The 11450-nt window shown below is 36.6% G+C and overlaps 3 protein-coding genes across 3 annotated transcripts in view; all 3 read left to right on the plus strand.

The window, feature by feature from the left end:
- The first annotated feature begins 1249 nt into the window (after positions 1-1249).
- On the plus strand, positions 1250-1856 carry LOC104819365 (VQ motif-containing protein 31-like). The gene has a single exon (XM_010549399.1). It carries the CDS (start codon positions 1252-1254, stop codon positions 1783-1785), a length of 534 nt encoding a protein of 177 aa, XP_010547701.1. The 5' UTR covers positions 1250-1251; the 3' UTR covers positions 1786-1856.
- Positions 1857-3484: 1628 nt separating this feature from the next.
- LOC104819366 (cleft lip and palate transmembrane protein 1 homolog) lies at positions 3485-8103 on the plus strand. Its single transcript, XM_010549400.1, has 12 exons — positions 3485-3823; positions 4222-4368; positions 4496-4610; positions 4705-4799; positions 5651-5754; positions 5893-5930; positions 6318-6553; positions 6657-6750; positions 6831-7021; positions 7129-7348; positions 7449-7616; positions 7757-8103. Exons 1-12 carry the CDS (start codon positions 3596-3598, stop codon positions 7915-7917), a joined length of 1797 nt encoding a protein of 598 aa, XP_010547702.1. The 5' UTR covers positions 3485-3595; the 3' UTR covers positions 7918-8103.
- Positions 8104-10252: 2149 nt separating this feature from the next.
- LOC104819367 (probable carboxylesterase 18) overlaps positions 10253-11450 on the plus strand; it is a 1624-nt gene continuing 426 nt past the window's right edge. Inside the window, exon 1 of the mRNA XM_010549401.1 lies at positions 10253-11382. Coding sequence (XP_010547703.1) covers positions 10348-11364 — 1017 coding nt within the window. The 5' untranslated portion in view covers positions 10253-10347 and the 3' untranslated portion in view covers positions 11365-11382. The remainder of the gene's footprint in view (positions 11383-11450) is intronic.

The raw sequence follows: 11450 nt of genomic DNA on the forward strand, positions 1-11450 counted from the left end.
CGGAGGATTATATATATATATATATATATATATATATATATACACTTCGTCTTGTTAAATCTAAATCTTGGATTTTATCAATAAATATGAGCAAGTCATGGTTTATACAACAAATTTTGGTGTCCATTAACCCAAGCCAAGACAGGTCTGGTTTCTTTTACTGTTGAACTTGTTGATGTATCATGTGGTTCTTTGGGTTTCCTTACGGAAACAAGAATGTGTGGTTCTTTCAATACATTGCAACAGAAAGTCCAATGAACTGATTGATTCCAGACACAAGGGATGCTCACAGGCTGGTGGGAAACCAGTTGTGAGTTCTGTTAATGTTCTTCACAACAGAACACTCTTAGGACAAAGACGCAGAAGAACCATCCAAAAGACAGAGTCAGGCTGTCAAAAACAGTCTCATTTATATTTTAGGAGAGAGGTTGCTCTGACGTCTCTCTCTCTCTCTCTCTCTCTCTCTCTCTCTCTCTCATCCTAACCGAAACGGTATGTTCATTACCATTTCTTCACGATCAATTTCATCTTGACCAACCAAAAACCAAATCCAACGGTTAGAACAAAGAAAGGGCTTTTCCTTCTTCCTTTGAGATAAAACCTTTTTTGCCCATTTTTCTCTCCTTTCTTTCCTCCTCAAAACTGCTTTTCCTTTTCTTCTTGGTCTGAGTTGTAAGAGCTATGAACTTAAAGACCTGCAGTTTTTTTTTTTGGTTACATCTGCCTCCTCCTGTTTTCCCCTATTGTTTTAAGTTCCCCATTGTCTTAATTGTTTCTTGAACACACGTTTCTCGAATTGCCTTGGAAACTGGCATTCCTCACCTCCAGTCGCCGCTTCTTCAGGTACATCTTTGCTTCTCAATTATCTTTCGAGTCTTTCTTCTATGCATATTGCCGGCAAACACAGCTCAACATGATTATTACCGGCCATTCCATGTCTGCACGCAGCTAAAATGTGAGAAATTCAGAAGCTTTATGAACGTAGGGTGAACCAGAACAACAAACAACGGGAGAGACTATAGTGATGGATTTTCTCCGTCTAGGTTTTCCATTAGAAAGAGGCAAGGAGAGGTCACAAACCAGAGTCACGTTCTTGAGTCTCCTGATAGGACCGACTTCCTCAACTCGTCTTATTCCCTCCATACATAAGACACTGACCAACTGCATAAACAGAAAATTGTCGCAGGTCAAGAGACCAAAACATTTGGAAGTTGAACTTTTGAGGGGGAGGAAGAAAGAGAGACTGTAAGTATGGATAATCCGGGAAGTCAGAATGTAGCAACCTGCAAGCCCATCACAACGTTTGTTCAAACCGACACCAACACCTTCAGAGATGTCGTGCAACGGCTAACGGGTCCATCAGATAACAACATTGCAGTGCCAGAGGTAGGAGTGGAAAAACCAGCCACACCAAAGAAGCCAGCTTCCAAGCTTCATGAAAGAAGGCAATGTATGAGGCCAAAGCTAGAGATTGTCAAGCCTCCTCCAAGTTTTAAAGCCATTGGTGCAACACTATCGTCTAAATCAGGTAATATTACTACCGTTTTAAAGAGTCCTGTGGGCACCCCTTCTTCTTTGTTCTCCACCTTGTCCTTAATGGAAGAGGAGAAAGCAGAATCAGATATATATACACCAAACTCCGAAGAAGAGGAGAAAGCCATTCGAGAAAGAGGCTTTTACTTGCATCCATCACCAAGATCTAAACCAGGGCATGCAGAACCAGAATTGCTTCAATTGTTTCCTCTTACATCTCCTAATTCGAGTTGCAAGCCACGAATTCAATAGATTTCTCGTAAACTTTTTATCAGCATGTAATTACCAACTACGTAAAAACGAAGTTTCACTTTACATCATTTGCAGAGGCCGGACTGGTTCATCAAATCGTTTCACTTCCAAATCTTTCTTGGTAACATTTCTGCAATCTTATTGTAGCAGACTGAAGTAGTATATACACCATTTTTCTGCAAAGAATGTCATGTGGGGATATTCTCACCATTAAGAGGTTTGAGAAAATCGAGCAGCGAAATCAATGAACTGTGGAGGAATTTACCAAGTGTGTAGGGATCAATGACTACTGAATAGATCTGCCCCTGAAGAGTGGCAGGGATCAATTTCACAAACATCAGAGTAAGATTATCACAAATCTAAGCAGGGCAAAGCAAGTAAAGGCAAAAAAACGCTTGGATGTGTAGAAATTTACCGAATGTGTTGAAAAAAACTCAGAAATTGTCGTCTTTCCACCGTTGGAATCAGAGCTCGAAAGGCCATCACTGAACATGGCGTATCATCACCCAGAAACAGTATGAGAGCAAACACTTGAAATGAAATTATGACAGGAAGTATCTTTGTTTGATATGAATGCCATCGCTCCTACCCACCATTTTCAGCAAACATAAGAGCAAAGCTTCATCTTTTTTTTTTTTTGGATCAAAAAGCTTCTTACCCGTTACAAGAATCCCACTCTAGACTAAAAAAAAAATCTAAAAGGAACCGGAAACAACAAAGTGGCCGCAGCAATATCAAACCAAACAATTGAAAGCACTGCATATATATACCCGGGAAAAGCTGAAATTTTTCCCGGAAAAGTAACGACTTTGCAGTCGCAGGAACTCGCAGAGGGAGAAGACAGGCGGACTCGAACCGGGTCGACCCGGAAACAAAACGTGGGCGCCGAAGCGCATTGGATTAAATTTTCCCCTATTGTGAAATGTAGGGGTGTTATATTGATCCTTTTCTTAAAGTGGGGGTGATATTGTAAATATATTAGAACACAGAGGGCTTATTGCAGTTTTATAGTTACACGCCTAGTTATTTGTGAAATCTTTTTCCGATAAGTTGGAAAAACAATATCAACTATATTGTTTGAACAAAAAAACTCATATATACTTTAAAAGTTCATCTAACTATCAATTTTAAACTAAAAACAATCAATATATATAATTTATTAAAAAATAATCTTTTATTTTTAAATTTATTATAAAAAAATTGACTATTAATTTTGAAAAAAAAAGTAACCAACTATCTAGATTATTAAAAAATATTTATTCTAATTTTTTTAAATCTATAATTGTAAACAAAAATATATATAAATTATACAGTTCTAAATTTATAAATAAAAAACTTAATATTTATATAAAATTTATCATATAATACTTACCAGTAAATATGTTTTATCAATTACAAATTTTATATTTAAAATATTGTGAACTATCAGTTTAATTTTTTTTTAAAAATTAGTAATTGAATTATTATCTAGTATGTAATTTATATTGAAATTAATTATATAAGGTGATCATTTATATTTCTTAAAGTAAAATAAAAATAAGATTTAAACATTTATATTTTTTTATCAAAACTAATTGATTATTTATTTGATATTTTTTTAAATTAATAGTTATTTAATTTTTAATAAATTTAAAATCAAGTGTTGAAGTAACACAATTGATTGGTTTTATTGAGTTTATCTCAATTTTTGTTCTATTTAAAAAAAAACTCATAACCTTCTCCTCGCCTCTGCTTTTTCAACTCGAGCGAATCTGCATCGCTCTCCGTGCTTGAATCTACCGCGACGAAAGGGACTTCTCAATTTGCAAATATGGTGCCGCCGGCAGGAGATTCGGCGGCGGGGGCGGAGACAGCGGCAGGTGGCGGCGGAGGTCCGGCGCAGCGGAGACAGCAACAAGGCGGTGGATTTGGGCAGACTATCACCGGTATCATTAGGATCGCCGTATTTTGGTATTTTGCTTCCAAGTTCTTCACTCCGAAACGGCCGGCGGATCCTTCCCAGCTCATGTCCAATATCTTCCAGAAGGGTGAACCCTTGGTAATTTTCCGACGGAAGCTTTGTTTTTCGATGAATTGTAGGGATTTTTGCTGTTCTTACTCTATGCTTGAGACAAGTTCGTTTCCTCGATAAGTTTGATTCTTTTTTTTTGTGGGTACTTCAACATATGCCCGTTGCATGATTTCAACAATTTCCAATTACCTCTTTTGTATACCTTTTGCTTATAGACTACGATTTTTCATATTGATTCAAACGATGTACTCGTGGTAATTACACGGTTTTGTACGATGGGTTGGGTTCTGGATTTGTTTTTTTTCTTTTTGGCACCTTTAGTGATCAGGGTTCTCTGATTAGTCTGTGACTTTGTAGAACAAGGTTTAACGTTTTAGTTGCAGGATTGTATTGTCAATTCTAAACTCTATCCATGTTTTCCTCAGGATATGTGGTTGTATCTTTCGCAAGGAGCGAAGTTCAATGACTTTGGCAATGAAGGTGCTCTTGTTTGGCATGAAACAAACATCCCTTATGCTGTGTGGAAGCCCGAGAGTACCAGGACCCTATCACTGAAGTATCATCCATCAGAGGTAATCTCTTTCTAGAGGTGTTATATATAACAGGTTAATTCTTATGCTTTTGCTGTAATGGTTTTATTAGACTGATTTTTACCTGCTTTTATCAGTTTCGTTGAGCTCTTAGCTTGTCTCTTTTCAGGCATTGAAGCATAATGGGAGTCTATATGCCCATGTCTTCTTTGCTCGATCTGGTTACCCTATCGATCCTAGTGATCCTGAGTACCAACCGCTTAATAGTTTTGGCAGTACACAACGTAAGAATGCCCGTTTCTAGGCAAATAGATCTGTTATCTATAGTTAATCACCATATTCCTCTAATCACTAATTTCCTGTTTTTTAACTGTTCAGCTGTTGTGACTTACTTGCCAAAGCCAAAAGCTGATAAGAAGAAGAGCCTGTTGGGAAATCCCACAGGCTCTACCGAATCCAAACCGGAAGTTGAGGTATGCCCCTGGGGAGAAGCCTTTTTTATCCGTAGGAAAAATTAACTTGAAAGAAAGAAAAGTTGTATTCCATGTCTGCATTCATTTTTATTCATGTCTGAAGTTGTTTCTTTGCATTTTCTTTGTTGTCTCGTTGAACCCCATTATTGCTCACAAAGCTATCCTACGGAGCGGAGAATTGCTATTTATGTAACAAAATCCTGCTAAAACTTCAACCAATCTTTTCCTGTACTAGGTTCATCTCTTTATATCTGTATTGAGATATATGTTTATATTTGAAATGGATTTTATGATGTGTCAATGTTATCAGCTTGGTGCTTGCACTTTTTACAAAGTCCAGCCTTCCTCCCTGTCACCATGGTTCATTGTACATCTATTTCACCTTTCCAGTCCCCTCTCATGAGTTCTCTAAATACTTTCATTTTAAAAGTTAAATAATATTTAGATTTACATTAACATTTTCCTACCAAGATCTCTTGTGGTGAATTTGCTTCATTTTGGCTCTAGAACGTGTGCATAAATGCTGTTGTTTTATTCTTTTCTCTGGAATGCAATATTGATCCTTGGATTGTTTTTTTTTTCTTCTGACTTGTTTGCTTTTATTCATCTCTTCAATGTTAGTTTTTCTTTTTTTTCTTTTTTTGCATACTTTTATTGCTATTGATCTCAACAGTCCCTTATAGGATGATATAGAAAGTAGAAACTGGTACTGTGATTAAAGGATATGATATGAATTGACAAACTAAGGTCTGAAGGTCTTAAGTTCTTGTCTGATTCTATGGTTCCTGCTTTATTATTGATGGGGTAGTGGCACACATGAGTTATATACTAATGGAAAGCAAACTTCACAGGAGTTGGATAATAATAATTCGGATCTCAAGGACGAGGGCCCTGTGGAATGGGTATCATTCTGGAAACCGAATATCACAATTAGCCTGGTTGATGATTTTACTCGGTAAGTTGTGGCTTTGACCTCAGGTGTAGAGTTTCCCAAACAGAAATCAGATTGAATTCATTTGATTGTTGTCTTTAAGGTATGTGGAGCTTTTTTCCATTGGTGAAGGAGTGCTAATTATTTTCAATTTCTTTGCAGCTACACAATGAATGGTGTGCCGCCAAATATCGCTCCTTGTATCCTTCAAATTTTTTTACAGAAAAAATATTTACGTGGGGATTTTGATTTTTCCCTTCCTGTGTTTATTTAATTTTTCTTGTGTTAGAAAAATAGATAATATAGGAACAGGAGAGAGGAAGAGAGATAGGGATAGACCTAGGGTGACTTGGGAACGAGTCATTTATAATGATTTGAAGTGGTTACAAATCTTGGAAGACTAACCCAACATCAGAATGAGTGGAAACGGATAATTCATGCGGGCGACCCCAAATAAACTTGGGATTAAGGCAGTGTTGTTGTTGTAATACGGAAGTTTTTTTTATAGGATTTCGGTTTTGGCAGGAAAAGGTGTAACTGTAAATTGGATATTTGCTCTTTGTTATACTTTAACTTCAGATTTGCAGACATGCATGTTGAAGCCCTCTCCGGAAATTACTACCCGACAATCTTCTTCAATGAATTTTGGCTGCTGAAGGACAAGCTGATCCCGATCAACGAAACTGTCTCGGAACTACCACTTAATCTGGAAGTGAGCCCCATAAGCATGACAAAGTGGCAGCTATTTCTGCAAATTGATCAGTCTTTCCAGATGCAACGTAGCTATGGAAGCATGCTCGATGGTGAATCTGATGAGCTGAAGGTACTTATGGTCCCTGCACTTACCTATGAACTTGTTGAATCTGACCTTTGAATTGGCAAACGGAATTCTTTGTATTGATTTTGATGGATAATGACTGTTGCAGAGGGTGTTTCTTGAAGGAAATCCTTACCTACTAGTCATCACAATGGTAGTCTCAGTATTTCACTCGGTCTTTGACTTCCTGGCCTTCAAAAACGGTATAACCATCTCTGCAAAATAACATGGACTGATCGTTGGAATTATATATACTGATCATTTCCGTCCTCCTCCTGCACAGATATTCAGTTTTGGAACAAAAATAAATCTATGGAAGGACTGTCTGCAAAGTCTGTCGTGCTAAACTTCATCTGTCAACTCATTATCTTCCTCTACCTTCTCGACAACGACACGTCTTGGATGATACTTGGTAGTTCCGGGGTCGGTGTCTGTATCGAGTTTTGGAAAATAGGGAAAGCAATGCGCATAGAGGTATACATTCTATTACATTAACAACATTTGATTTATTTCTTTTATGTTTTGTTGGTTTTGATATAATATAAACATTGGAAAAACGTCATGTAAAATCTTTTTACCAGATTGATAGAAGTGGAAGGATTCCGATGCTGAGGTTCCACGACCGGGAGTCATATGCGAAGAACAAGACAAAGGAGTATGATGATATGGCGATGAAGTACTTGTCCTATGTGGTATTCATTCTTGTCGGGTGCTTTTCTGTGTATTCCCTCATGTACGAACGCCACAAGAGCTGGTATTCATGGATCTTGTCTTCACTGACGAGCTGCGTTTACATGTTCGGTAAGAGCCTAATAAGCTGAATGAATGAATGAATAAGAGACCATCTCCATGAATTCAAAAAAAGAAAAGACTCAAATGGGCTTTGTTTTTGTGTTTGCAGGATTTATAATGATGTGCCCTCAGCTATTCATAAACTATAAGCTGAAGTCAGTGGCACATCTTCCATGGAGACAGATGACATACAAGTTCCTCAATACCATCATCGACGATCTCTTCGCCTTTGTCATCAAAATGCCGATGTTGCATCGCCTGTCTGTCTTCCGAGACGGTAAGTTTTCTCAGTCTTTTTCTTCTCCAAATTCCATCTCTGATACTCGGGTCTTTCGGGTTTTTCCTTTTGCCTTAAAGGATGATCAAATTGTGATGTGGGATCATGAAAGTTTTCTTTTTTGGGGGGTGTGATTGCAGATATAATATTCTTGATATACTTGTACCAAAGATGGGTTTACCCAGTGGACAAGACTCGCGTGAACGAGTTCGGTTTTGGAGGTGAGGATGAGACCGCAGAGAAGATCACTGATACTGTCGGAGCAGAAGCAGAAGCTGCAAATGATAAGAAAACCAACTAAGATTTTTGTTTTTTTTTTGTTTTTGGTTCATTTGCTTCTAAAACCATATGGTTTTTTTTTTCAGTAGAGGGAAAATCCTTCAAATCAAACCCATTGTTTTTTTCACCGCTAAGATTCAATATTTACTCGTGATTGTGAATATTCACGTGTTAAAAACATTATTTCTATGATAAATTAATTTCGTGATGTAACATTAATTATTTACGAAAAGTATGACACAGCAGCATGCGTAAAAGAGATAGGATAGACCGTGTGTGATTGACTTAAATATGTGATTATTGTACGACTTCTACGAATTAAAAACTTTTTTTTTATTTATCTTATATCAAACAGGGTGGATATTTAGGGATGGATTCGATTCGTTTTTATCCGAGTTGGATTTTTTTACTTTCAGAAAATCTTTATCAATTTGGATTTTATGTTAGATTCGATTCGGTTTTGAATCGGTTATAGTTCAATTTTGATTTTATTGATAAGAAATTATTTTAAAAAAATATATGATTTTTTCATTATTCTTTATTAAGTTTAAATTCGGTTTGTGATTATATAAATATCAAAATCATTCAATTTTTAATCGAATTTGACTTAAACAGTTATTCCCTTTTCAGTTTAGTTTAGTTTATATATAACCGAATTAAAAACGTCTATCCCTAATTTTAAATAATGAAAGGTACCCGAATTATTATTTTTTTCGTTTTTTTTTTCGTTTCCCTAAAAATAGTATGAATGATGTGTTAGGAGAGTGGGAAATTCACAAGCGAGGAGGATTGTTTGTTGTCTTAATGGAACCGCATCCCAAGTTGCTGTTTTTGTCTATTTTTTAATATATAAGCAATGAAAACGCAATAAGACGTTATAGATATTCAATATACATTTAAAGAAATAAATCATTATTTCATACGAGTTGGTTGGTCGGTAGCTGAGCTGTTAGCTAAGACTTGCACGTACATAATAAAATCGACTGACTTTAGTAATAAATATTAGGGAAAATGGGGTAAAAAAAACTTATAAATTAATACCTGAATTAAATTTTTTGGAATATCCCAAAACAATACCTAAATTCTCAATTTTTATAAAATAAAACTTAAACTTTATTTATTTGTCAAATAAAACCCCAACTTTATTTTTTAGTAAAAAATAAATCCAAATTTTATAATTTTTATCATTTTTAATAATATTACGTCATGTATTCCGACATCTTACGTGACAAATCAATATTTTGACCGTATTTGATACATCATCATCGATATGTCACGATATCGGAATGTCAACTCAGTAATAGGATTAAAAATGATAAAGATTATAAAGTTGAGATTTTATTTGATAAAAAATAAACTTTAGATTTTGTGTTGTGAAAATTGAGAAGTTTAGATATTGTTTTGGGGTTTTTTCTAAATTTTTTACCTAAACACCTTGAACTACTATGGATAAAATATTTAGTTTGAATATTTTTTTGACAAAAAAAATTTAGTTAACTATAATTTGTTAAACTTGAAGATTTTAAGGTTTTTTATTTGATTTTTTCTAAATACTATAATTACAAGAAAGATTGGAGGTTGAACATGAGAATTTCAATTGGATTCGTTGATTTTATTTTTATCCATTTAATTATTGTGTTTCGGCATTTATTAGTAAATGATTTTTTATCCATTTATTTTTTATTTTTATGACGTGGTGTTGACGTGGTAAAATTGGAGATATAAATATCATTTGTAAAAAATCTTTATTAGGTTAACACCATCAAAATTCGCGTAAAAATTTGAAAGAAAAATATAAATCGACATATTTTTTTAGTTAATTTATAGAAAAATTCCAAAAAATCCACTGAACTTTTCAATTTTGATAAAAAAATACTGAATTTTATTTTTTGTTAAATAAATATTAAATTTTTTAAACGAATCTAAAAAACACTGAACTTTCTAAGTAATCCATAAACTTTTCTACGATTATAAATAAAATACTGAACTTTTTTAGTAATCTAAAAAAATATATGAATTTTTTTCAATTGTCAAAAAAATTAAGTAAAATAATCTGACGTATTTGTATCTCTTTATGTCACGTCAGTCATTTTGTTTATTTTGATAATCGTCGAAAAGTTAAGTGTTTGTTTTGTCAAAATTAAAAAGTTTAATATTTATTTGAAAAAAAATAAAATTCATTATTTTTTATCAAAATTGATCAAAATTGAAAAGTTAAGAGTTTTTTTTTAAGATTTTTTTTAATTTATTTATTGATAATATTTGAAAATGTGTTTATTTAAAAAAATCAATTTTTAATTAGTTATATTATAACAAATTTGGTAGAGAAAAATAAAGTAAGTAAATTAAAGGGGGAAAGACCAGCAAAATTCACACCAAAACTGAGTTGTTTTATTATTTAAGAAGGCGCATCCGCAACGCCATTGAAGAACCTCCACTGCAATCCTCGGAGATGGCGTCGGATAATCAGCCGACGAACCATAAGCTCTCCATTCCACTGAAGACCAGGTTCACCCTCGCCCTCATCTCCACCTTCAGCGACACTGCCCAGCGCCCCGACGGCTCCGTCCTCCGTGGTGGCTTCTTCCGCTTCTTCGACTTCCGTTCCCCTCCCAATCCCCGGCCTTTCAATGGCGTCTCCTCCTCTGATTTCTCCGTCGATCCCTCCCGCGATCTCTGGTTCAGGGTCTTCACCCCCCACGCCGCCGATGGCCGGAGCCTTCCCGTCGTCGTCTTCTTCCACGGCGGCGGATTCGTTTTCCTCAGACCTGACTCCGTCACTTACGACCGAGTCTGCCGCCGATTAGCCCGGAAAATCCAGGCCTACGTCATCTCCATCAACTACCGTCACGCTCCCGAGCACCGGTACCCGGCCCAATACGACGACGGATTCGACGCCCTGAAGTTCCTCGACGACAATCACGCCACGATTCTTCCCCATAACGCAGATCTGAAGAAATGCTTCCTCGCCGGAGACAGCGCCGGGGGCAACATCGCTCACAACGTCGCCGTCCGAGTTTGTTCCGTCGGGTTTCGCGCCGTGAAATTAGCCGGAATCGTAGCGATCCAGCCGTTCTTCGGCGGAGAGGAGCGCACGGAGGCGGAGGAACGCGTCGTCGGAGCTCCGCTGGTCTCCGTCCCTCGCACGGACTGGTGCTGGAGGGCGGTTCTGCCGGAGGGAACGAACAGGGACCACGTGGCGGCGAACGTGTCGGGGCCAAACGCCGTCGATATCTCGGGGCTTGATTTCCCGGCGACGATGGTGGTGGTGGCGGGGTTCGATCCACTGCAGGATTGGCAGAGAAGGTACAGTGAGTGGTTAAAGAAATCCGGGAAAAAGGCAGAGTTAATCGAGTATCCAAACATGTTCCATGCTTTTTATATCTTCCCCGAAGTGCCTGAATCAGAAAAACTGATCATGCGGATCAAGAATTTCGTCGACGACCGCGTCGCTTCCCTCTCTGCTTAGCGACCCATTTAATTTTAAATAAATGCACGTGCAATATATATATATATATATATATATATATATATATATATAATGTTTATCTCGAG

The sequence above is a fragment of the Tarenaya hassleriana genome, unplaced genomic scaffold (assembly GCF_000463585.1).
Source record: "Tarenaya hassleriana unplaced genomic scaffold, ASM46358v1 Cleome3, whole genome shotgun sequence".
Classification (NCBI taxonomy): Eukaryota; Viridiplantae; Streptophyta; class Magnoliopsida; order Brassicales; family Cleomaceae; genus Tarenaya; species Tarenaya hassleriana.

What these genes read in the sequence shown, in the direction of transcription:
- LOC104819365 (XM_010549399.1), top strand. Translation starts at nt 1,252, where the DNA reads ATGGATAATCCGGGAAGTCAGAATGTAGCAACCTGCAAGCCCATCACA.
- LOC104819366 (XM_010549400.1), top strand. Translation starts at nt 3,596, where the DNA reads ATGGTGCCGCCGGCAGGAGATTCGGCGGCGGGGGCGGAGACAGCGGCA. An exon ending in GCCGCCAAATATCGCTCCTT is followed by an intron (nt 5,931 to 6,317) that starts GTATCCTTCAAA and finishes TCAGATTTGCAG; the next exon opens with ACATGCATGTTGAAGCCCTC. An exon ending in GTGAATCTGATGAGCTGAAG is followed by an intron (nt 6,554 to 6,656) that starts GTACTTATGGTC and finishes TGACTGTTGCAG; the next exon opens with AGGGTGTTTCTTGAAGGAAA.